The 27,280-nt window shown below is 35.1% G+C and overlaps 1 protein-coding gene across 5 annotated transcripts in view; it reads left to right on the top strand.

Annotated features, from left to right (window-relative positions):
- UBE2K (ubiquitin conjugating enzyme E2 K) overlaps nt 1-20,549 on the top strand; it is a 36,518-nt gene extending 15,969 nt beyond the window's left edge. For all 5 annotated transcript variants that reach the window (XM_042936572.1, XM_042936576.1, XM_042936575.1 and 2 more), the window contains 4 exons: nt 5,401-5,483; nt 16,805-16,904; nt 19,822-19,950; nt 20,290-20,549. In XM_042936572.1, coding sequence (XP_042792506.1) covers nt 5,401-5,483; nt 16,805-16,904; nt 19,822-19,950; nt 20,290-20,364 — 387 coding nt within the window. In that variant the 3' untranslated portion in view covers nt 20,365-20,549. The remainder of the gene's footprint in view (nt 1-5,400; nt 5,484-16,804; nt 16,905-19,821; nt 19,951-20,289) is intronic.
- Nucleotides 20,550-27,280: the final 6,731 nt, after the last annotated feature.

The following is a 27,280-nucleotide window of genomic DNA, read 5'->3' as shown; positions in this document are numbered from 1 at the left end:
AAAGACCTCAAAAGAGACTGCCCTCAACCACTATATTTTTTACCATTAAATAATGGCAGTAGCAGCTGTCACTTGGTTTGTGCCAAAAATTTTATATGCCTTTCCTGCGACAGTGTTTATAATAGTTCTAATAAATGAGGGAACTGAGGCCTAGAGGTTAAATAGAACGCAAATCCCATAAGGCCCAGTGTGCTCCACTTTTTTTTATCTTAATGAGGAAGGAGTGAGTCATAATCTCTAAAACAGTAAATATGACTCCACCAAGAACAAGAGCAATTCACTGAAGTTCAGATGTACTTCAGCCATTTAACTGGCTTTATGATTTATTTTAAGTAATCTCTGTGCCCAACGTGGGGATCAAACCACAATCCTGAGATCTAGAGTGGCGTGTTCCAAGTGAGCCAGCCAGTCATCCTTGGCTTAATTATTTTAGGCAAACTGTCTTAACTGCTGTGTGCCCCAGTTTCTTCATCTGTAAATCCTCCCTTGGGATTATAAAGATTAAAGGAATTAATCCATGTGAAAATTATTTCAATAATTCTATCAAACATTTTTTCACATATTTGATACATCTGACATCAAGATACACCTTTCAGTGGATGTGATGTCATAATTTAATTGGCAGAGTTTTTTTCTTAGGGTACATAATCTAATGGTGTATTAAATAATTCATGGTACCTGAGATTTAATGAAATAGTAGTACTTAACAACTGTGCCTACACAAAGTAAGCATTATGTAAATATTAGCATTAACCAGCGACTGCCACTCTAAAAGGCCCTTCTTGAAGCAGTCTGTTGGCTTCCCCTCTGTGACATCATTTGAAAATTCAGCATTGACACTTAAATTTCCTGTATAAATTGACATTCTCATTCATTGTTGGAGGGAATGTAAAATGTTGGAGTTGCTTTGGTACATAGTTTAGTCAAAATGGTTAATACAGGGTTAGCTTATTCTACTTTTAGGTATCTACCCAATAGAAGTGAAAACATCTGTCCACATAACTTGTACATAAATGTTCATACCAGCACTATTCATAATGACCCAAAAGTGGAAATGACATAGATGTCCATCAACTGAATGGATACACAAAATGTGGTAGGTTCATGCCATGGGATATTATTTGTGTTATAAAAATAAATGAAGTACTGATAATGTGGTACAAGATAGATGCACTTTGTAAACATCATGCTGCATGAAAGAAGCCAGACACAAAAGGCCACACATTGTATGATTTCATTTATATGAAACATTGGAAGAAGCAAATCCATAGAGACAAAAAAACAGATAGGTGGTTGCTTAAGACTGAGACTATGTGAAGAATGGGGAGTGACTGCTGATGGTTACATAGTTTCTCTGTGAATATGCTAAAAACCATGGGGTTGTGCACTTGAAATGGATAAATTATGATCTCAGTGGAAGTGTTTATTTCCCTCTATAGTCTTATATAGCTCCACAGTGATTGCGTAGCCCTGGCTCTGTTTCAGGCACTTGATATTTTATTTAATCATTGAAATCACTGTTTTATAAGTCCTTTTCTTATTAGCACAATGAAAAAAAGAGACTCATAATCTAAGAACAGAGTTCATGTTGCTCTTCAGACCACAACTGTCCTAATTCCAGCCATTGCATATTGGGGTACCTTCAAGATTTAGAAAAGTCTTCCTTCAATCATTCAAATGTGTTCCCTCTGGCTTCAACTAGTCAGTTGTAGTTATAATTTAGTATTATTTTAAATATGGTACTCATTTATGGCATTAAGCTTTCGCAGTAAATGTTAATGAACATATAAATGTGTTCTAGATATGTACCATATTGATTTGAATTTTTACTGATGGGTAAATATAACAAAGAATGGAGTTATATTTGTAAATTTCTGGCTGGATTATGTTCACATATGTTTAATATTGTGGGCTTATGCTTAATTTTAAGCCTCATGAGATAAAAGTATCAAAGGTAGCTGGCTAAATTCTCTTACTGTGCAGGTAAAATTGCCCAAGATTGAAACTTAGATTGAGGAGCGCCTGGTTGGCTCAGTCGGTTAAGCGGCCAACTTTGGCTCAGGTCATGATCTCGCAGTCCATGAGTTGGAGCCCCGCGTCGGGCTCTGTGCTGACAGCTCAGAGCCTGGAGCCTGTTTCAGATTCTGTGTCTCCCTCTCTCTGACCCTCCCCCGTTCATGCTTTGTCTCTCTCTGTCTCAAAAATAAATAAATGTTAAAAAAAAAAAAATTAAAAAATAAATAAAAAAAAGAAACTTAGATTGATAGCTTAATAGTGGTCACAGAGTATTTCTTATTTTTATTCTGCAATAAATTACTAACCTGAAGAGCAAAAAGTTTGCTTCTAGATGGAGGAGGTATATCTTTGAGTCAGCTGAATATAGTGTAAGAAGAATTTTATTCAATGCATACAATCAGTGTTATTTCTGGAGTGAACTATAATGAAAAAACTCATTAAATTAGGAAAACTCTAGCTCAGTGATTTGTCCAATTATGTATTGGAGATTAGGTTGTGAATTTTCCTCTTTCGCCTTGGCATTATAAACATAGTTTTTATATGTGAAATTAAGTATAAATACCATTGCTAATAACCTTTTTTAAAAAAATTTTTTTAATGTTTATTTTTGAGGGAGAGACAGACCATGAGCAGGGAAGGGACAGAGAGAGACACAGAATCTGAAGCAGGTTCCAGGCTCTGAGCTCTCAGCACAGAGCCCAACATGGGGCTTGAACTCACAAGCCATGAGATCATGACCTGAGCCAAAGTTGAATGCTTAACTGACTGAGCCACCCAGGCTCCTCTCATTGCTAATAATTTTTAATGGGTCTGCCCACCTGCACAGGCATATTTAAAATAAAATAGTATTTTCTTTTGTACAATAAGTTAGTTAAAGTTGGTTTAATATTGTTTTGTGATCAGGGTCAAATATGACTAAAGTAGGTCATGGTAAGTGTCATTGTATTGTTACTTTTATACTTCATCCCCTCCAAGTTTTTTTGACATTTTTGTTGATATATAACAGAGATGTTAGCACTATGGGAGAAAGTGATGAGTATAGTAGATCTGAATTGTGTGTACAGAATAATAGGACAAAATTCTGGACACCTGTGGATACCATTGGTGATAGTAAGGCTTGAGAAAGATAAAGACATGAAAAATCTGAGAAAGGAGGTAGTTGATAAAGAATAACAAAGAAGAGAGGAATAGGGGAGAAAGAGTGGTAAACCACAGAAAAAACTAGAACATTTATTTACATCTATACTAGTGGATAATCAGTGTCTTCTTGAAAAATTTTTTATTATATCATTTTTAAATTCAGAAGTATTTATTCTAACTGTAGATTATAGTACAAGTAAGAGTTTAATAATTTCCTTGATCTTGCATATATGCATGTTTGTCTTCGTATGTCTATAGAGATCATGGTTTGAAGATGACTCTTTAAAAAGCAAGATACCTTAGATCACTTGCCTACACCATAAACATTCTGACAACTTCAGCAGTAATTTAAAATTAATTTTCCAATCTTGTTGAAAAGATTGAACCAACTTTTGTTTTAAAGTCACAAAATGCTATAATGTCCTTGAGTTACGGAAATTATGGCATCTGGTTATTTTATATCTTTAAAACATATCTGATTCATTACTTAAGGCTCTTTAATGACTTCTCATTCCCTTCATGTAAGCCCGCTTTCTGAAACCAACCTTAGCCTATCTCTCATGTCATCTTAAAAATATATATATATATTCAGTTTCAGAAGTCTGGCTTACATGAAGGGAATGAGAAATCATTAAAGAGCCTTAAGTAGAGTAGTGAATCAGATATGTTTTAAAGGTTACTCTTGGGTTTCAATGTGGAGAATGGATTTGAGGAAGCAAAACTGAAGGTAGTAAAGTCATTAGACTGTTTAGTAACCAAAGTGTAGAATGATGGTCTTGTTTAATGAGATTGTGATTCTGTGGATGTCATCTTTGAAAGCAATAAAATTATTTTAAGAACAAAAAAAGGATCAGGGCATGGAAAGAGCCCCTCAGTTTTAGGTATTTTGTTGAAGTGCTTTTCCAGCATATAAGTTAATGAGTAATTAAGTGAGGAAGTAGTAACAGGTAGTATAGACAAATTGAATCACAAGGAGAAAAGTGGAAGCTATCTGTTTAGCTTCTTTCCATAAATAGCTTAGATTTGAAGCATATATTGATGAGTCAATTTTTGGAAAGTACTATAAGCTTGGCTTTTATAGTAATTAATCTATTAGGTGTAAAGGAGTTTTGACTCCGGTGACTATTGTAACCTGTTAGATATAATAACAATAATAGGTTCCCTCCCCTCCCCCCAATAACAGTTGGTCCCCCCCCCCCAAAAAAAAAAACCTCATAAGTAAGAGACGATGAACTACATTTCATTTCATGGTGATCTGTTAGAGATAGCATTTTCACTTTGTTGGTTTCTTACTCATCAGTGCTGAGACAAATAGGCAATTGGAGACTCAGAATCTGAAATGAGATTGTATAAGTGTGTGTGTTGTTCTATTGCTGGCTAGTTGTTTGATTTTGGATAAATTTTCTTTTTTTTTTTTTTTTTTTTTTTTTTTTTTTTTTTCATTTTATTTTTAAAAATTTTTAATGTTTATTTTTGAGAGAGAGAGAGTGTGAGTGGGGGAGGCTCAGAGACAAAAGGGAGACACAGAATCTGAAGTGGGCTCCAGGCTCTGAGCTGTCAGCACAGAGCCCAGCCTAGGGCTTGAACTCACGAATGGTAAGATCAGACCTGAGACAAAGTCAGATGCTCAACAGACTGAGCCATCCAGGCATCCCTGGATAAATCTGTTAAACACTAAGCCTTAGTGTCTCCTCAGTGCCAGTATCTTCCAAATGTTTGTTGAATTATTTTTTTAAAAAGAAATTGAGGGAAAAAAAATGTTGCAAAATATTAGAAGCCATCTTACAGCTACTTACTACTTAAATGCTTCCAAGCACTGATTTTACTTACTTTGTCCTTCACACCTCTTCTGCATCCTACTTGACACTAAATAAATTGCCATTTACTATCTGTATTAATTTTGATTTTATATTACTTCATCTACCTAAGTGGATTTTAGTCTATGTTGTAGTTATTATAGCATGGAATATTATGCTAGGTAAATTATAAACACCTAATAATTGTTGGGTTTCTTTAGAGGCAGAACATTTATTAAAAGGTTTAAAAATAATGTATGTCAGTGACAACATTCAGCTTACTGAATGCTTTGTCTTCCACACCCCTCCCTTCAGGTAGGCAAAATGATGGTAATGTAAGTATGGACATTTTTTTTTAATATGAAGATTTCATTTTCCTGTAGTTCTATTTGAACTATATGTGTTTTATTTCTGTTACTTAAAAACTCAAGTGTGCTTTATATTCTAGGTCCGGTTTATCACTAAAATATGGCATCCTAATATTAGTTCCGTCACAGGGGCTATTTGTTTGGATATCCTGAAAGATCAATGGTAAGAGATTTTGAATTCACCTTCTCCCCTCTCTCATATGAATTCCAAACTATATTTAGAGTGTTGCCTGTGTAATTGCCTCAGAACATAAGCATATATTATACTTTCTCCTATTTGGGCTGTAATTTTGAAACTTTATAAAGTCTCTTAAGTGCATAATCAAAAATGTGGTAGATTTGAGATCACAATCATTATTTAAATAGTGACTTATTAGGTAACGTTAGATACTAGCTCTTACATCTTGAAAAGCTTTGATTTCATTTATTTTGGTAAATTTAGTTCTTGCTATCTCTGAAAGATGTTTGTGAAAGACTAACATAATTAAATATTGAAGTAATCAGCTCTGACTTGGATGTAATATAGGCAACAAAAATATTGAAAGTTGTGTTAATTGGACAGAGTTAAGGTTCTCAGATTTGAAGAAAGGAGTGCCTTTGTAGGTGATATCTTCATTTGTATGGCACTTTATACTGCTTTCACATGTTTTGTCTGATCTGATTTTAGCACAGTGTTCTTACCCTTTAAATTCAAACCTAGCTCTGCCATTTACTGAACTGTCGTCCTGAGCAAATTACCTAGCTTTTGTGCCTTAGTTTCCTCATCTCACAAATAGGGTTAACACCTGCTTCATAAGGCTGTTAAAAGTATTACATGAATTGGTTTATGTAATTTTCTTAGAGTAGATCCTGGCATAGTCTAACAACATGGATGGAAAAAACTAAAGTATAAAAAGACATTGGAGTGGGAGAAAACAGTAATAAGTTTATGTGTTTGATTTGTTAAGAAATGGAAAGAATAGAACCTGAACAGGATGAAACAGGAATGACAACATTTAGTGTTTGGATGATTTGGTTTATTTAGTAACTGGATAAACAGACAAGAGTTGTCGGTTTGGTTTGGTTTTTCTACTCTTTTTTTTTTTTTTTTTTTTTTTTCAATATTTGTTTATTTTTGAGAGAGAGAGACGAACAGACACACCATGAGTGGGGGAGGGGTAAAGAGACAGGGAAACACAGAATCCGAAGCAGGCTCCAGGCTCTGTGCTGTCAGCACAGAGACTGATGTGGGGCTTGAACCCATGAATGGTGAGATCATGACCTGAGCCGAAGTCAGATGCTTAACCGACTGAGCCACCCAGGTGCCCCTTGTTTTTCTATTCTAATAGCACATCTGGGTAAAGCCGCCTCCCTCAGATCATCTCTTGGGATCTAGTTTCTTGATATATATTCCATACTGTTAAACATTGAGTAGTGTGGAATAGACCTAATCTGTCCTTCTTTTAATTTGTAGCTTTTTGCAATTTATAGGACTCAGTATTTTTATCCATAAAGTTATCTGAAAGGCCCAGGCCCCTTATAATAGCTCAATCATTCAGTGGTACTAAGGAATGTTTGCAGACATTGTACTTTTTATTCACTTGGTTTCTGGGATATTAGGTCTTCTATTTCCCCCTTTCCTATGTCCACTCCCAGACTCCTTGACTCCTTGACTCCTTAACTAGTTTCTCCCTTTTCTCCTGGAGCTTTGCACATGACAGTACTTGAAAGCTAAGTCTTTACCTATGCTCCTCTTCATCTATACTCACTTTCTTGGTATGCTTATCTGATTTTATAACTTCACTTTTTAAATACCAGCAACTCATAAATTTATCTTTCTTGAACTCCAGGCTCATATCCTGCTACCTGCTTAACATCTTTACTTGACTATGTATATAGTAGACATCTCAAACGTAAACATGTTGAAAACTGAACTGATAATCCCCTAACCCAAAACCTGGTTCACCCCATCTAAGTTATTGACAGCTAAATCCTTGCATTTGCTCTGGCCAAAACATCCTCATGATCCTTGGTTCTTGTTTCTCTGGTACCCTGTATACCCTGTTTGCAAATTTTGTTGGTGAAACCACCAAAGTCTTATAAGCAGTTGCACTGCTACTAACTATCTGGCCCACATCACATTACTTCTTTCCTGGATGATTACAGTAGCCTGCCCCCCTGTTTGTAACTTTGCCCTACTCAGCAATTCTCAGCAGCTAGAATGATACACTCTCCTCCCTGTTCCCCCCGCCCCCCTTTTTAAAAACAAATAAAGCTCTAGACTGAAATTTTCCACCGACTTCCCTTTTTGCTCAGAGTTAAGCCAGCAGTACTACCACATCTGATTATCTCCCTATAGATAGTTGAAAGAAGATGGTGAATGTGTAGAGAGAGAACTTGAACTTTTGTACTGAAACACTTTGTGTCAACTATTCTCATTTCCTTAGGCAGGTGTGAAGTAGCTAAATTTAGTCTCATTTCATATCTATATAATTGAAATGTTAAAAAATAATATCAGATAAAATAGGTGAGATTGGATATACATGGATAATCCTACCTACCCTCTCCCCCCCACCCCCCCATTTATTGAGGTATAATTGGCAGTCAGTGGATATTCATGTTTAGGCTTCAGAGCTGGAATTTGGTAAAGAAAACTACAAGATAGTAATCTTCAGAAAAATAAATTGAGTAAACATTGAATAATTTGGGATAGGTGTGCTAGAAGACAGTTTGTTAGTCTTGGTCTTTTATTAGTATATATGGATGGCGATTTACCTTTAATATTTAACAACTTAATGTTAGTATGGTTTATTTCTTAACTATACAATGTGTTGTATGAAGAAACTATTCTCTGGTGTTTTTCCACTGACACCTATTCTGAATATAGGGGATAGAAGAAAATAACTACACATAAAAATTGCACTCAGTGAAACTGCCCTTCCAAAAGCCATAAACAGGCATTAAGAGAATATTTAGATGACTGATAAGCAATACTCAGTGTCATTAGTCATCAGGGAAATGCAGATTAAAATTACAATTAGATACTACTACACACTTATAAATAGTTCTCTTGCATTGATGGTAGACATATGGTTCAACCACTCAACCAGCGGTATCTACCAAAGCTAAACATACACCTTTGATATAGCATAGCAAATCCACTCCTAAGTCTATATCCAAGAGAAATAAGTGCATGTCCACCAAAAGACTTGTACAGGAATATTTATAGCACATTTAGTCACACCATAACAACCCCATATATCTATCTATCTATCTAGACATATATATATATATATATATATGTCTAGATAGATAGATATGTCTAGATAGATAGATAGATATATATGTCTATATAGACGTATATATATATAGACACACAAATAACATGGATTATTCTCACAGGCATGTTGAGTGACAAAAGCCAGACGTAAAAGAGCATGTACTGTATAGCTTTTTATAAAATTTAAGATAAGCCAAAACTATGATAGAAATTAGGACAGTGGTAGGGGTAGATGAGGGTTGTGAAAGGGAGTTGCATGAGAAGGCTTTTTGGAGTGCTGGAAGTACTCTATATTTTGATCTAGGTGATGATTACATGGGTGTTGTATACATATATAAAAATTCATCTAGCTGTATAACTCTGCTTATTATACTTTAATAAAAAATTAAAACAAAAGTTGCCATTTTTAAGTAGTTGTCAGTGTTTTAAATAAACATCGATTATGTTGATGGTCTTCTGGAAGACCCTTAATAGAAAATAACAGTCAACAATAGAGACAGTTCACATGGCTATTGTACATATTGAAGGCCTTACTCTGTATGCATGAATATATATTTTTTAATTTTATTTAATTTTTTAAATTTATATCCAAATCAGTTAGCATACATATAGTGCAACAATGACTTCAGGAGTAGATTCTTTAATGCCCCTTAACCCATTCCCCCTCCCACACCCCCTCCAGTAACCCTCTGTTTGTTCTCCATAATTAAGAGTCTCATGTTTTGTCCCCCCCGTTTTTATATTATTTTTGTTTCCCTTCCCTTATGTTCATCTGTTTTGTCTCTTAAAGTCCTCTTATAGTGAAGTCATATGATACTTGTCTTTCTCTAATTTCACTTAGCATAATACCCTCCAGTTCCATCCACCTAGTTGCAGATGGCAAGATTCCATTCTTTTTGATTGCTGAGTAATAATCCATTATATGTGTGTATATGTGTGTGTGTGTGTGTGTGTGTGTGTGTGTGTGTGTGTGTGTGTACAACCACACATACATATATATACATACAACCATATGTATGTATGTATATATATATATGTATGTATGTATAACCACATCTTCTTTATCCATTCATCCATCGATGGACATTTGGGCTCTTTCCATACTTTGGCTATTGTTGATAATGCTGCTATAAACATATGTCCCTGTATGCATGAATATTTAATTTGCCATCTTAACTGTGTTTCTGTGATCTGAGCAAAATTGATTTACTTAAGATAGATTTGTAAGGTATGTCAACCACTGATTATTAAAATTAGCTGACACAAGTTGAAATTTCATAATCCTGTTTACCTGTTAGGATTTGTTTTTTACATACTAAATCCTAAAAATCTCAATGCATTGTGTATTTAGTTAGTACTGTGTAAAACAATAAATGGAATGAAAGATTGTATGTTCAGTTGTATGCTTTTTTCACATTACTATGTTTAGATTTAAAATTTAGAGCAGTCAAAAAATTCATATATTTCTTTACACTATCAAAGATGTTATAATTTCTGTAGTACTTAGAGCCAGAAGACTAGGTTTTGTTTTGATAGTAATTTTATTACAACTAAATTAAAACAATGTCATTCTTTACCATTAATTTTCTTGTCTAGCTTTTTAAAACTTTACATTTAAAGTGGTTTTTTTCCTCTATCATTCATTTTTAAAAATTTTTTATTGGAGGGGTGCACCTGGGTGTCTTAGTCAGTTAAGCATCTGACTTCAGCTCAGGTCATAATCTCGCAGTCTGTGAGTTCAAGCCCCACATCAGGCTCTGTGCTGACAGCTCAGGGCCTAGAGCCCGCTTCAGAATCTGTGTCTTCTCTCTCTGTCTTTCACTCTCTGCCTCTCCCCCAGTCACACTCTGTTTCTCTCTCTCTCTCTCTCTCTCAAAAATAAATATTAAAATTTTTATTTTGTATTGAAGTATAGTTGACATACAGTATTAGTTTCAAGTGTCATTTATGTTTATTTTTAGCTAATTTTTTTTTTTAATTAAAAAAATTTTTTTTAAGTTTATTTATTTTGAGAGAGACAGACAAATTGGCAAGTGGGAGAACGAGAGGGAGAGAGAGAATCCCAAGTAGGTACAGAGCCCAATGCAGGGCTCAAACCCACATAACTGTGAGATCATGACCTGAGCCAAAACCAAGAGTTGGTGCTCAACCGACTGAGCCACCCAGGCGCCCCTAGCTAATTAATTCTTAATGATTTATAAATACCTCCCCCAACATTTTATTAAGAAAAATTTCAAGCATACAGAAAACATAACGTTTTCTCTTTAAGATTGTTATGAATGAAGTCTTAAGATTTTTTTCTTCCATATTGAGAGCAAACTATCCCTTCTAACATGTTCACCTTTAGGTCCTTAGTTTCTGGTTTTGAAAGTGGTAATTTCAGAGGTCTATTATAGTAGTTTGTGTCTTCCCAATAAAGACAGTGGAAATAAAGGAAAAGTATTTTTAAGTATTTATATTAAGGACTTATGACTCTCAAAGAGAAGAGCTTCTCACTTTAAAAAATGTGTTAAAAACTGAGAACAAACTGAGGGTTGATGGGGGGTGGGAGGGAGGGCAGGGTGGGAGGGAGGGCAGGGTGGGTGATGGGTATTGAGGAGGGCACATTTTGGGATGAGCACTGGGTGTTGTATGGAAACCAATTTGACAGTAAATTTCATATATTAAATAAATAAATAAATAAATAAATAAATACATAAATAAATAAATAAATAAATAAAAATAAATAAAAAATGTTTTTGAGGCTCCTACATGGCTCAGTCTTGAGGGTTCAACTCTTGATCTCAGCCCAGATCATGATCTCACGGTTTGTGAGATTGAGCCCTGTGTCGGATAACAGCACAGAGCCTGCTTGGGATCCTCTATCTCCCTCTCTGCCCCTCCTCCCACACATTCTCTCTCTATCGCTCTCGCTCTCTCTCAAAAACAATGTTTTTATACTGTAAAATGCATATGACATAAAATTTACCGTCTTGGTGTTTTTAATTGACCTATAACATGGTAATCTTAGCTGTTTAAAATAAGTATACAGATGAGTATTATTAAGTATATTCACATTGTTGTGCTACCAGTCCCCAGTCCCCAGGTTGTTTTTTTTTTTTAATAAGACTTTATTTTTTTAGAGCAGTTCTAGGTTCACAGCAAAATTGAAAGAAAGGTATAGAAATTTCCCATATACTCCCTGCCCCCACACATGCATAGCCTCCCCCATTATCAACATCCTCCATCAGAATGGTACATTTGTTATGGTTGATGAACCTACATTGACCTATCCCAATCATAGTTTATATTATGGTTCACTCTTAGTGTTGTCCATTCCGTGCATTTGAAGAAGTGTATGACATGTATCCATCATTGTGGTATACTGAGTACTTTCACTGTCCTAAAAATCCTCTGTGCTTTGACTCTTCATCCTTCTACCACACCCCCTCCCCACCCTTTCATGTTTTGAAACTGAAACTCTTCACCTCTACACTTATTTCCCATTCCTGTCTTGCTCCAGCCTATGGCAACCACCATTCTACTTCATGTCTCTGTGAATTTGGCTTTTCTAGGTACCTCATGAATCATAGTATTTGTCTTTTTATTCCTGGCTTCACTTATTAATTTAATGTCATCAGGATTCATCATGTTGTAGCATGGGTCTGATTTGTCTTTTTAAGGCTGAGTAATATTTCATTGTGTGTAGATAGATAGATAAAGATCACATTTTCTTCATTCATGGGTTGATGGAAATGAGTTACTCTCACCTTCTGGCTATTGTGAGTAATACTTGTTATGAACATGGGTATACTAGTATCTAAGTCTCTGCTTTCAGTTATTTTGGGTCTGTATCTAGAAGTGGATTTGTTAGATCATATGGTAATTCTGTGTTTAGGTGTTTTTTTTGTTTGTTTTGTTTTTTGAAGAACTGCTATAGTGTTTTTTGTAATTGTTGCTCCATTTTGCATTCCCACCAACTATGCCCAAGGATTCCAGTGACTCTACATCTTCACCAGCAATTGTTATTTTTCTGTTTTGTTTGAGAGTAGCCATCCTAATGGATGTGAAGTAGTGTCTCATTGTTTGGTTTCCTTAACAATTAGTGATGTTAAGCATCTTTTCATGTGTTTATAAGCTATTTTTATATCTTCTGTGGAGAAATGTTTGTCCAGGTCCTTATTTTTTGAGTTTTTGTTGTTAACAGCAATTCTTTATATATTCCAAACATTAACCCTTTATCAGATATGATTTGCAAATATTTTCTCTCATTCTGTGGGTTGCCTTTCACTCTATTGATTTTATCCTTTGCACAGGTTTTTCTGTCTATACAGTTAACTTGGATGTAGTTACACCAGTTTCTCCAGTTTTCCTATTGTTGCCTGTGCTTTTGATATCCCATCCAAGAAATTCAACCCCAATTGTGAAGCTTTCCCCCTATGTTTTCTTCTAAGTGTTGTATGGTTTTAGCTCTTATGCTTAGTTCTTTGATCCTTTTTTTTTTTTTTAAGTTTTTTTAAATTTATTTTTGACAGAGAGCATGAGTGGGGGAGGGGCAGAGAGAGGGAGGGAGACACAGAGTTCTTTGATACATTTTGAATTAATTTTCATATATGGTGTAAAGCAAGGGCCCAAATTCATTCTTTTGAAAGTTCATCAAGTTTTTTTTTAACATTTATTTATTTTTGAGAGAGAGAAAGAGAAAACTTGCAAGAGTGGGGGTGGGGGCAGAGAGAGAGGGAGACAGAGGATCTGAAGCAGGAAGCTCTGTGCTGACAGCAGAGAGCCCAACGTGGGGCTCGAACTCAAGAACCAGGAGATTGTGACTTGAGCTGAAGTCGGATGCTTAACCAAGCCACCCAGGCGCCCCAAGAGCTCATCAAGTTTTAAAGAAAAATGTTTATTGCCTTGAGATAAAAATATAAATCTATCTATGTAATGTTATTAAGGTTTTGCTAAGATTTGTGAGATTTTTAAGTTTATTTATTTATTTTGAGAGAGAGAGAGAGAGAGCGTAGGGTAGGGGCAGAGAGAGAGAATCCCAGGCAGGCTCTGCACTGTTAGTGTAGGGGCTGACATATGGGGCTCAGTCTCATGAACCATGAGATCATGACCTGAGCTGAGATCAAGAGTTGGATGCTTAATTGACTTAGCCACTCAGTTGCCCAATGATTTGTGAGATTTAGACGGCTTTTATTTTACATGTTTTCATTGTTTTTATTACAAGTTAAAATTATAGTGAGTTTAATAATTGTTTTAGTATGAAATATTCCTTTGAGTGAAGATTTATCTTTAATATTCAGATAACTTTCCTTGAAAAATAATTATATTAATTAAAAATTATGTAACTTAAGATTTTGTTTAATGTCACGGATTTTTTCACTGGTGTGCTTAAATAAGTTCAATGGAATATTAGAGTAGCCAGCTTAACTTTATATATCCTATTTCTGTGATAATTTGTATTTTTGTCTCTTCTGGATGATTTTCAGGTGATGGAGGTGAGCTTTATGCTGATACATGTAGGCAGCTTTTGATGTTCACGTACCTTTAGACATTCTCTTCAAAATTACCCAAATAGAGGGGCACATGGGTGGCTTAGTCAGTTAAGTGTCCAACTTTGGCTCAGGTCATGATCTCACAGGTTCATGAATTCAAGCCTCACATTGGCCTCTTCTGTCAGTGTGGAGCCCACTTCAGACCCTCTCTCCTTCTCTCTGCCTTTCCCCCACTTGTGCGTGCACACACTCAGAAATAAACATTAAAAAATTTAATTACCCAAATAGACAATGAAAGTAGTGTATTTTTTTTAATGTTCATTTGCTTTGAGACAGAGTGTGTGAGCAGTGGAGGGGCAGAGAAAGGGGGAAAGAGAGAATCCCAAGCTGTCAGCACAAAACCTGACTTGGGGCTCAATCTCACCAGCTGTCAGATGATGGATGACCTGAGCCGAAATCAAGAGTTGGACACTTAACTGACTGAACCACCCAGGTGCCCCAAAAGTAGTGTACTTCTAATTAAGAAAGATTTCACCTTGTCACAGTGATAACGGCAGGACAAGAATGAACATTTAAGTGCTAAATACCGATTTTTATGCTTTGATTCCTGTCTTAAAAGAATATCCATTCTAAAGATGGTGTACCTGTTGGTTGAAAGTAACTTTTGTAAGCTCTTAGGAAATATAGAACCTTATTATTATTTTTTTTTATGTTTATCTATTTTTGAGAGAGAGCACATGCAAGAGAGGGAGGGGCGGGAGGGGGGGAACAGAAGCAGGCTGTGCACTCTCAGTACAGAGCCCAGTGCGGGGCTCAGACTCAAAAGCCATGAGATCATGACCTGGGCCAAAGTCAGATGCTTAACTGATGAGCCACCCAGGTGCCCTGGAAGTTTAGAACCTTGGTTTAGAAAAACAATCTCCATTTTTCCAGCCCTGTTTCAGAATTAGAAATTTCCATTACATAACCATATATAGTGGTTTAAAAAGCTTTTAAAATCCTGTTCTCTTTAATGCTAGTTTAGCATTTCAGCTAACTTTTGTGTCATAACCAGTCTCTTCCTTTTCTGATTAAACTTCTCAAAAAGGTAGATTGAGAAATAAAAATTTTTATTCTGGTAGCATTTTTTTTTTTTTAATTTTTTTTTTTTTAACGTTTATTTATTTTTGGGACAGAGAGAGACAGAGCATGAACGGGGGAGGGGCAGAGAGAGAGGAAGACACAGAATCAGAAGCAGGCTCCAGGCTCTGAGCCGTCAGCCCAGAGCCTGACGCGGGGCTTGAACTCACGGACCGCGAGATCGTGACCTGAGCTGAAGTCGGACGCTTAACTGACTGAGCCACCCAGGCGCCCCTCTGGTAGCATTTTTGATGATTCATTTGTGATGCAATTTTTCTCTCATATATAAAATACAGAACTACAGTTTTGATACTGATTTTATTATATTGGTTTAGAGTAGCCCTTCTCAATTAGCTCAGGCTGTAATCCCCTAAAACAGTATTTCTCAAACATTAGGTTGCATCTGAATCACTTGGAGTGGGGTGCCTGAGTGGCTCAATCAGGTGAGCATCTGACTCTTGATTTTGGTTCAGGTCATGATCCCAGAGTCGTGGGATTGAGCCCCATGTCAGGCTCTGCACTGAGCTTGGGATTCTCTCTCCTTCCCCCTTGCTTGTGTACTTGCTCTCTCTCTAAAATAAAAAAATAAAAGTTGTTTTAATTAAAAAAAAAGTGTTTTAAGATGTTAACTAAAAAAACATCACTTGGGGTACTTGTTAATCCTACCCTGGCATTTCTGATTCAGGAAGTCTGGGATGAGGCTGAGAATTTTCATTTCTTACAAGTTTCCCAGGTGATGTTGACACTACTGGTTGGTGAAACTACACTTTGTGGGATACAGTGCCTTAAGGCATCTATTGTTGGTTAAGGCCTCCATTATTGGTAATAAATTAACCTTTATTGTAATAGTCAAAGATGGTACCATTCTTGGGAAAATTGAGAAAATAGTCACTTGGTAATTTTCTCTGTTCCGTGGTTAAAATGAGGAATCCAGTTGAAAAGGATTGGATTAGAATGATCTAATTTGTGTGGTTAAAATGGGCTTATTATTTAATGCTCCTTCAACTTTTTAAATATTTCACTGTTGCATTTATTATATTTATGAATATTTCTATACTGGTCAGACAGCTTTTTTAACAGAAACACGAGAATCCTTGCTGGTTATGTAGATACCATTTTTTTAAATAAATACTTGCTTAAAAAATACATTTAGAAGCATGAATTTAGTGGTGATATATTTTAAGTAAACTTGGTCTGTTTCAGAATGTTATGGAGTGCTTTTAGGCTTTCTTGAAAATAAGGGATATTTGCTTGATGGTATCTTATATGTTTTTGGAGTGGCATTGAAAGAAAGTTACACATACTAGTTTATCACTTCATGTGTAGAGAAGTGGGTAGAAAATTAAGTCAGTGGATAAAGTTGACTAGAAGGATATTGCCAACAAAAAGAAAAGGAAGGCCAGTTCAGGACACTTTGAATTGTCTTAAGAAATAGACTCCATTCATTTTAAAGTCAAGAAGAAGAAAAATATGGTAGGTAGATATATAAATTTCTACAGTTTAGCTACATGATTAAGATAAAATCTAAATTATTTTTATCTCCAGTTTTTATATTTTATTCAGGAAACATCCACTTTGGTTTTTGTCATGCAGTGTGTTCTTAACTGGAATATTTTCCTGTTTGAATTTTAGGGCAGCAGCAATGACTCTCCGCACGGTATTATTGTCATTGCAAGCCCTGTTGGCAGCTGCAGAACCAGATGATCCACAAGATGCAGTAGTAGCAAATCAGGTAAGGTAGCTGCTTTTATAAGACCTTCTTATACTTACCTATAATTCTTTACTACCATAGTGGTTTGCAGTGTTAACACATGAGCATAGTTCCATTGAAACTAAATTTGGAAATGGTTTTCTTTCTTGTGGTAAGATAATTTTTTCAGATATAATAGTGAAAACTTAATTTACTGATTTTTAAAATACTAATTTAATTGGATATGTGATAGATGCTTTTTTTAAAAAACACATCAGTGGAAATTTTCAAACACACAATGTGAAAAGAATTACACAGTGAACACCCATAGTCCTGCCTACATCTGGATTCTGTGATTATTTACTGTACCTGCTTTATCATGTGTGTATCCATCTCTGTCCTTCAGTTTAGTGATGATCCCTCCCCTGATGATCATTTTAACCAGCTCTTGCTATAGCTGAAGTGGCATGGTAAATGTTACCAAGGATCTTAACAGAGGACAATAAATTACAAGTAAATAATGTTTTATTGCCACACCCCTTTGTTTACTTTCCAGCCACAAAGTGGCAGAGTTGAACAGTTGGAACAAAGACGGTATGGTCTGAAAATTGAAATAATTATCTGGTCTTTAGAGAAAGTTTGCCAACCTCTAAGCCATTAGGATTTACTGAGCTTTTTTTTTTTTCCCCATCTAAAAATTTTTCTTCTCTTGACTTGAGATACAACACTCTCTTCATCTTGGTAGTTGTAGTTGTTCCTTCTTAGTTTCTACAATTATTTCTCTTTTTCCTCCCTCTTAAATATGGTTCCTTGGTTTTGACACTGTTCCTTTTATTTTCCATTATATATGGTAACTTTGGTGATCATATCCATACTGATACAATCACCTGTAAGTTGAGAAAATGTTTAGGCTTTGACCTCTCTCTGAGCCCAAGAGCCTATTCAGAAACAGGATAGCCCTATATGAATGTTTCACTGATACCTCAGCACAGTATTCCCAAAACTGAACCTAGAATCTTAAATCCTGTGAACTTTCTATCTTTATATTATACTATCATCAATTTAAATGTCCACATCACAGACTTGGAATTTCTTTCTGTCTCCTTTTCTTTTGTTGATTCCATTCCCAGTATCTCTTTCATCATACTTCTCTGATTTGCCTTAGTTCACATTTTTAAAAATGTCTCCATTCGACTGCTCTTATACCTGCCCCTTCTTCGGCCTCTTCCTTCCCCCATCTTCTACATTGATACCAGTTAGCTTTGTAAAGTACAAATCTTATTTTACTTTACTACTAAAAACCTATTGGAAGCTCTGCTATTACCTACTTGGTAAATCCAGATTCTTTAGTTTGCAGAGCTTTTCCATGATTTGAACTGTCTACAAACCCAGCTTATCTCATCTAAATTCTTACTGTTCCTTGGATTCCTTGCCTTTTCAAGATGGGATTCATTTATACTGGTTATTTCCCCCAATTTGTCATGTTTCCTCTGCCTGAGGAAACTTTCCTCTTAGTAAAACCTGTTCCTTTCCCTTGAAAAGCTGTTCACTCCTTGTTTAATGTATATCCTTGTTAATATGGTCTGTTGTTTGTCTCAGAGTGCTTAGAATTAGGGTTTTACGTGCTACATATATACACTGTTCATTCCCTCTGGGTAGTCAAAACCATAGCTTGAGTCTCAGCTTTGAGTTCCTATTGGAGATCTGAGCCTCAAAGCCTGAAGTTGGTCTAAGCACTTTCTTCTTGTTCCTAAAAGAGTTCAATAATTTGACTTATTCTCTTATTAAGAATTAACATGGTAGAAACTAGGTTTTTCATTTTAATATACAGTAGAAGCTTATCAGTCTTAAAATATTCAATACTTTTAAAAGAAATATTAAAATGAATTGAATAGTTATTTTAAATTTATACGTCACTTGTTAAGTAATGTTGGCCTCAGAGTATTTGAGAATAAATTTATCTCATTCCAATGAGAATGGGAAGTATTACATTTTAAAAGTACTTTATGGTACTTTTAAGAGATAAGTTCAGGGGCGCCTGGGTGGCGCAGTCGGTTAAGCGTCCGACTTCAGCCAGGTCACGATCTCGCGGTCCGTGAGTTCGAGCCCCGCATCAGGCTCTGGGCTGATGGCTCGGAGCCTGGAGCCTGTTTCCAATTCTGTGTCTCCCTCTCTCTCTGCCCCTCCCCCGTTCATGCTCTGTCTCTCTCTGTCCCAAAAATAAATAAAAAAAAAAAAAAAAAAAAAACGTTGAAAGAGATAAGTTCATAAACCTTTCAAAACATGCTGTAAATCAGGGCACCTGCCTGGCTTGTTCGGTGGAACATGCGACTCTTGACCTCATGGTTGTAAATTCGAGCCCCAAGTTGGGTGTAGAGACTACTTAAAAATAAAATCTTTTTTTTTTCCTTTAAGTAGTTTCCATGCCCAACATGGGGCTTGAACTCAACCCCATGATCAAGAGTCCCATGCTCTCCAACTGACCCAGCCAGGTGTCCCCAAAATAAAATCTTTAAAAAAACAAACAAACAGGCATTGCACATGGCATATCCTTAAATCACTGTATGCTAATACAGCTCTAGCAAAACAGTGAAGTCTAGTTGTATTCTGTCCTGAACTGTGGTTAGTACAAAGGTCAGTTACATTTATTAGTGAATGTCCACCTAGTTTTAGAAGCAAATAATTCTGTTTAGCTGTATAATGTTTGACACTTCACGTCCAACTTCAGCTCTGGTCATCATCTGGAGGTTCATGGGTTCAAGCTCCACATTGGGCTTACACTGGCAGTGCAGAGCTTGCTTGGGATTCTCTCTTTGCCCTTCCCCTGTTTGTGCATGTGCTCTCTCTCTCAAAGTAAATAAACTTCAAAAAAGAAAAGAAAAGAAACAAGTTCTTAGGCAATTAGGTATTGAATACTACTACTGTATTGTCATGTCATTTGATTTTTTTCTCCATATAGTACAAACAAAATCCTGAAATGTTCAAACAGACAGCTCGACTTTGGGCACATGTGTATGCTGGAGCACCAGTTTCTAGTCCAGAATACACCAAAAAAATAGAAAACTTATGTGCTATGGGCTTTGATAGGGTAAGTATATAAAAGCATACTTATTTTGATACATTTATTGATTGACTTAAAATTATTGCTGCAAATCCTTGGCTGACAAAAGTGTTTCAAAGATACTCTCTAAATCTAGTTTTGATAAACTTTCTTCTGTTATTATAATCAGTGATTTTTCTTTTCCCTTTGCTAATTCCAGTCATTGGTTTAGGAGCTTTTTATGCACTACAAATGCCAGGCAACTTAAAAAAAAAAAAAAAAGAAAACAAGGTGTGATTTCTCAATATAAAGATAGTGCATGATTCAGTATTTTAAAAATATTTTCTTGAGATTTGATTTTTTTGTGTCCCCTTTTCTTCTCTACAGAATGCAGTAATAGTGGCCTTGTCTTCAAAATCATGGGATGTAGAGACTGCAACAGAATTGCTTCTGAGTAACTGAGGCATAGAGAAAGAGCTGCTGATATAGTCAAGCTTGCCCTTTCTTGAGGAGCATCAACATCTGTTATTTTTAGGATTCTGCATAGATTTCTTTTAAACTGGCATTCTTGCCTAATGATGTTATCTAGGCACCATTGGAGACTGAAAAAAAAATCCCTGCTCTGTAAATAAAGCTAATTAAACGTCTGTGTAAATTTAAAAAGGGGAAATACTTTAATTTTTTTCTTAATAGTGTAAAAATTCTTTGAGCTAAGCTGAAACCATGGAAAAAACATGCTACTTTAGTGTTTAGCAGTGTACCAAGACTAGCAAGAGTTTGCTTCAGGATTTCGTTGAATAATTAAGATAATATTTTGAGTGTGTCAGGGCCATTCAAATTGTTGGTGTTGCATCACAGCTACCTTAACTGTTTTTAACATGGATCCTCTGTGCCTGTGAATTTACTTGCATGCTTGTACTTGACTTCTTAGGATGGGTAGCTGAAAAGACCACCATTTTAAGCATTTGAGAATTCTTAAATATGAGATTTATCCAGAATTGAAGATGGTGACCTATTCAGAGCCTTTTTGTCCTTGTCCACAGACTGGGACACCATATCTATTTTTCCCCCTCTTACCACACACAGCTAATATTCTGATGGTAAATTTGTATTCTGTATTTGTTGGGGAAATAATGCCGAGGGGCATTACCCCTTGCTCCATTTTTAGGTCGTCCATTTGGAATGTTTTGTTACAATTCTCCACTCCTAAAACTTTCCTATGTGAGTAATAACGTAAAAATGGAGCTGCCAATTTTGTTCCTCTTGCAGAAACAGCAAATATTTGATGTTGCAGTATTCCCAAGATTTAATGAAAGAACCCAACTTAGTTTTTCAGTGAATTTGACATCTTTCTATTTTTAAACTGATGAAATTTTCTTTGAGCTCTTCCAAGGATGCAATCAACTATTTGCAGTTTTTTAGCCTAATTTTGGCTTTATAGAGATTGCTTTATCAGGTACTTTAAAAGTCACTCTTGCTTGCATTTACCCCTATTGACACATGAAAGCTGTGTGGTGTTTTACTGTACATACTTCACATACACATAGGAATAGAAGTGTGTTATAAATCTAGCTTTCTTTATGATGTTTCTGATAATATGAGAATTGAAAACTTTACCTTTTCTTGTACATAGTCAGACTTTCTATTCGTATTAAAGTTACATTTCATTCTAAGTTCAAAAGTTTGAAAATTATTAGTTTTGCAAGCTCAAACACTAATGTGACCATTTTATGAAGACTGAAATGGACTTATGCAGTCAGTTCTATACATAGAAACACAGTTCTTATTAAATTTTCAGGACCAATGCAAAATAACAAAAATGTAATGGAATGAGAATGAATTAAAGTAAGGCTGTATATTGAAAGTCATTTTATAAAAGGTTTGCTTTCTTCAAGTGTTATTTATCCTAAATTACAATCGTTAAGTGTTTGCAAAATAATTTTGAACCATAAATTCAGCATAATTTCATTTGACTTCTCAATAATCTTAGAAGCAATAAAAGAACCATTATTAAATATATTGTAATGTTAAAGATGTGAAGGTTCTTCCAAAAACTTGTAAGGCTTTCCTAATTAATAGTAAGCTCTTGTAGTTGATATTATTGCATACTAAACACAAGTTGGTATGTTTTTTTCCCCTATGTGTTTGCTTAAGTATAAATTCCTTTATACAATCACCTCCTTTAATTGTTATAGTTTAGTTACTTTCTAAGATGCCAAAGGAAATAAGATTTTTCTTTATTTATTTTAAATAGCTAAAACCTTGTACTTTATATTTTGAAGTAAGGTTGGGATTGTGTGAAAATGTGAACAGTTTTGTTCTACTGTTGGTTAGAATTAACTTTTTTTTTTTTTTTTAAGTGGAGGGTGGCTTGGTAATACTTGGATTATTTTAAATATCAAACACATCTACCCAATTTACTATTTGCCTGTATTATCAGGGTATATTTAATTCTCCTGTGGTTAGACAAAAGAACGAACTCAGAGATTACTAAAGTCAAGCATTACATACTTAGCTCTTGGAGGCAGCTATACCTTTATACCTTGCCTTTGATTTTTATGCACATTAACCCCATCTACTCCTCTAACTATTCAGTGCCCAGGAAATTGAAAAGTACAATATTTGGTATGAGAGGTTCTCCATAATGCAGTTTTCACTTCAAAAATTTATTTACCTCATTTACATTAAATGTGATAATTCCTCTTTCTGATGTATTTCCCACTGCCCTTCTTCTTTTTTATTTCTCTACAGATAGATGTATTTCCCCAAACATAGAAATTAAGGCAATTGCTTTTTTTCCTTTGGTCTTACATGTTTGGGAAAAGGACACTGAAAGTGCAGGTCTAGGGGAAAGGTACCCTGGTAGAAATTATTTTTATAATTCTCAGTTTTTTGTGATTCGTCGGTTGTAAAGGCCTCAAAAATTATGGTTAAATATATATATATAAATTTATATATATATAAATTTATATATATAAATTTATATATACATATATAAACTATGTACAAGAATATATATATATATATTCTTGTACATAGTCAAGAATATTTATATATATAAAATAGTATCTCATTTAGAGCAGGCAGATTTGCTAGAGGTCACTGATAATCTAGTAGGCTTTTATTATAATTGGGTCTATTTCCTGGGTATGTGCCCGACTTTTAAAAGGACAAATACTTGTATAGTATTTCACTACAGATTACTGAATGAATGAATAGCAATTTGTCACCCAAATAAGTATACAGTAGATGGTTTATAAATATTTGAGGAACTTTGTACTAAATTAGATTCTGAGTTGGCTACCCAAAATATTTGGAATTGTGACTGTGGTTTACTTAAACACATAACACATAAAAGTATGTATATGTTTGGATTCTGAGTATTTTGCTTTTGAGGAGAGTAATCTATGAAATGAACGTAAGACTGACTTTTTTCTTTTTGGAAGTATTTCACATTTGTGATTGTTGGTGGCGCTTAAAACTATGCAAAAATAATTTTTTTAAAGTAACTCTAAGAAAGAATTGGCATTTAAAGTGGATATTGCTTATTTTATGCACTACAGAATACAACATATTGTGTTACTATTTAGGCTGCTTATTAATAAGTTTATCGATGTGAAAAAGCAGATCTTGGCTATAAGTGTATGCCTGATTTGAGCTTTTAAAACTCTGCAATAGGGGTATGATTATGATTCCACAATACAGGAAATTATAGGAATACAATAAAGCATTTTTATTGTTTTAAAGATTTAAGATGGATTCAGGCACGGAAGGGTTGGAGCCAGGTATACTTTCTTGTACAAAGATGGAATCAATGTTTGGATGTGAAAAAGGAAGCTGTCTGTTTACAGTTAATTTTATTTCATGGACTTTAGAAAATGATGTTGTATTAATCACTTTTTCTAGTTCAAGAAATTTCAATTCCAGGGTACAAACCATTGATTTAAAAAATTTGCATTTCCATTCCTTTAGTACCAGTTTAAAATAAATGCTTAACATCACCTGTTTGCTATCACTGGGGAAGAAGGCAATTTGAAGTACTTACTGATAAATGGCCTTTTTCTCAAATGTTACTTTTCTGCAGTGTCTAACACATAATGTCACATGTTCTGTTTGCACTGTTGCAATATGGATCAAAAATCTTGTGGCATAGGGATAGGGGAATGTTAGTATCTCCCTTGTCCTGTTTGTTCTGTTACTACTTTATTGGACTGATCTACCCTCATAAACCTGTGATCACCTAAATGTAAGTTGTGATTGTGTCACCTTTTGCTTGGTTATTTCAACCATGCTGCTATATATAATCAGGTGTGGCACAGTTTATCAGTTTGGTTCTAGGGGGTGAGTGAATACAAATCATTGCACTGTGCTGTTAAACGATCCTTGTGTGCTTGCTGTTACCTACTTTTTACAGGCATCATAATAAAAGCTAGACTATTTCTTTGGGGGGAAAGAGACTTATTTAATGTAATTTAAAGACTTTTCCAATAGAAAATGAAATACTATTGAAAATATCTATTTTTTAGCTTTCAGCAATTGATGGTGCTTTGTTGTGGTGTCTGCTGGAAGTCTACTGCCATTATAGGGATTCTCATTAACCTCACTGAGAAAGAACCTTGCTTGTTAGCTTCTCTAGATCTCTATTCTAAACAATCTGTTAGTGATGATAAATTCTGTAGGAGGGTCTATTCTGAGCCATTAACTTCCTGTAAGGGGAAAATGGATGGGTTAACCAGAAAGACCATTGAAACAGGGTGGGTTATGGGTGGAGGGTCGGGTATTTGTCTTGAGAATTAAAAGCTACGAAACACTTTTGTACACAACTGATTTTTTAAAAAATAAACACATTTTTAAAGATGTTGAATTTTTTTTCCCCCTTACTGGGAATTCTTAAAAATAAATGCATGCATGTTTTCCCCTGAAAATGGTTATATCTTCTTTCTGGGTACTCCTCTTAGGGATAGGCAGTTAAGCTTCCACATTGCTTTGAGCAAGAAAAGAACCAAGTAGATAGGTCTCTTAGACAAAGTTCATAGTGATGAGCATATGATGATAAGTGGAATAAATTATATTGGGTCTTTGAATTTAAAACTGCATTGAAACTGTTGAATTCTAAAGTTATTTATTTGAAAATAGAACATTGGTTAGGTTCGAATCCAAAATTTAGAGTAATCCAGAATGAATCTGTACTGAAAGTAATGTTTGTTCTTTTTTTATATATGCACAGAAATCATTCTGGAAATGAGGGTGCCTGTTACCATGGAAAAAAACTGAATTGTTTCAGAAAGTCCTGGGTTACTATCCTTGGATTACCCCCTACCTCCAATTCTGATAAGAGAGGCTATGTTGGTTAGGGTTTGTACTAGTTCTTTCACAGGGTGAATCTGATTGTTACTTTATGTCTCTAGGGCATTCATAACCAGCTTTCAGCAGACCTATGACTTTTCTGTAGCCTGGAGATGGAATTTGCTCCTGGCTGGAATACCAGCATGAAGTCCTCTTTTCATGGAGCAAGCTGAATCTTTACATATTAAATCAAGAATAACAGATGGAATTCAAGTGAGCTCTCATACCCATCCCTAGCAAAGGATGGTCAGTCAGGTTTAAAGATTTTCAGTGAAAAGCATGAAGTTTACTGATCCCTTTTAGAAGTATATCCCACAGTAATGTGTCTGCTCTTGGATTTATGTAATGTTCAATTTACCCCATTTAATTTCAGTAAAAAGACATTAAAGCACAACTTAACTCTATTTAATCTTCCTATTGTAAATTATCTTTTAATTAGATACAGAACCAAGGTCAAGAAAGCCAAGCTGTTTAAATACTCTATACAATATTTGTAGAGCCTTTTTTAAAGTATACATAGGTAAAGCAAAACAAGTACTATAAAACTGGACATTGGAGAAACCCAAAGTATATTTTAATTCTTACAGAGTTGATATACCTAATACTGTGTTTCTCATTTACAGCATAAAAGCTTTGCTGCATATGCAGAATATACCTACCTTGATTGAAGGGCAGCTAGCAGTGTCTTTTCTTCACATACACCGCTAACATAGAGTTGTTTAGTTATTGTATTTGTTCCTCAGTTCATTTTTAATATGTGAGATCTATATATTCCTTTTGGTACACATTGTTATTTGCATTAGATGAGTGACCTTTGTGTCTTGAGCAATATTGAGGAGCAAGAGTAATGACATTGGCATTGCACTGATACTCTTCTAACAATATAGAATTCTAGAATTTTAAGGAGAAAGGGTGACCTTACAGTCTCATTCCTTTATATATATGTAATTAAATGAGTTAGATACCCAGAGACATGGGGGTTTTGTTGTAAACCCATCATACTGTTATTTATATGTCCCTACTAAACCTGGTAGCATTTTAAGACCTGTAATGCTATTCTTGTTTTCCTTAAAAATAGGAAATATGGAGGGATCATTTGCAAGCATGAAAAGGAAAACCAGTTCAGGTGGGAGTAAGGTCTTCAAGGAAAGTGTACCCAAACCAGTCAAACCAATGGTATGAATTAAACAGAATGTTTTGGTAATTTCAACCGTAATTAAGGTTCCATGACTTCTGCTGATGTTGATTTACATGTACCAAACATACTTTTTTTTTCTGTTTTTGGAATAAGAAAATAGCATTCTTTGTTTATCAAACCCATAAAAAATGACCTTTTTAAACCATAAAATCTAATAGACCCTAAAAACTATTTCATTCCATTTTTTTTATTTTAATATTTTATTCCACCTCAGTTACTTCTATAGTTGTATGTCATACTTCTGTGTATATGAGGAGAGCTATAGCTCCTTTCAGGTCAGCCTTAAGATGTCATGGCACAGAAGTAGTCAGAAGGCAACATTTTTTATAAAGGAACGAATTTGGAGTGCCTTGCTGGCTCAGTTGGTAGAGCATGCGGCTCTTGATCGTGGGGTTATGAGTACAAGCCCTACACTGGGCATAGGACTTACTTCTCCCCCACCCCAACCCCCATAAAAGAAAGAAAAATGAATTCAAGGTAATAGTAATTAGCATGGTTGATTTTCCTTTAAAAATGTTTTCCAAATGATAAATGTGTATTTTTAACAACCATCAGTAGGGAAGAGTTCATAGTGGAAAATCTATAATCCTTTTCCTACCTGTAGTACTAATCCATTGAGACCATAGCTTTTAAATGTTTCTGGTGGGTTTTTTAAATAGTATTTTTAAGTTTACTTAAGGAACTTCTACCCCCAAAGTGGGGCTCGAACTCAGGACTCCAAGATCAAGAGTTGCATGCTCTTCCAGCTGAGCCAGCATTAGAAGCACTAAATGTTTCCGGTTTTTGTTTTTATTTTACCTAAGCAATGTACTCACCTCTCTGTAAGTAACTCTA

This window comes from Panthera leo, chromosome B1 (assembly GCF_018350215.1).
Source record: "Panthera leo isolate Ple1 chromosome B1, P.leo_Ple1_pat1.1, whole genome shotgun sequence".
Taxonomy (NCBI): Eukaryota; Metazoa; Chordata; class Mammalia; order Carnivora; family Felidae; genus Panthera; species Panthera leo.
The sequence above is the reverse complement of the archived record's forward strand: the minus strand, read 5'-3'. Positions and strand labels throughout refer to the sequence as shown.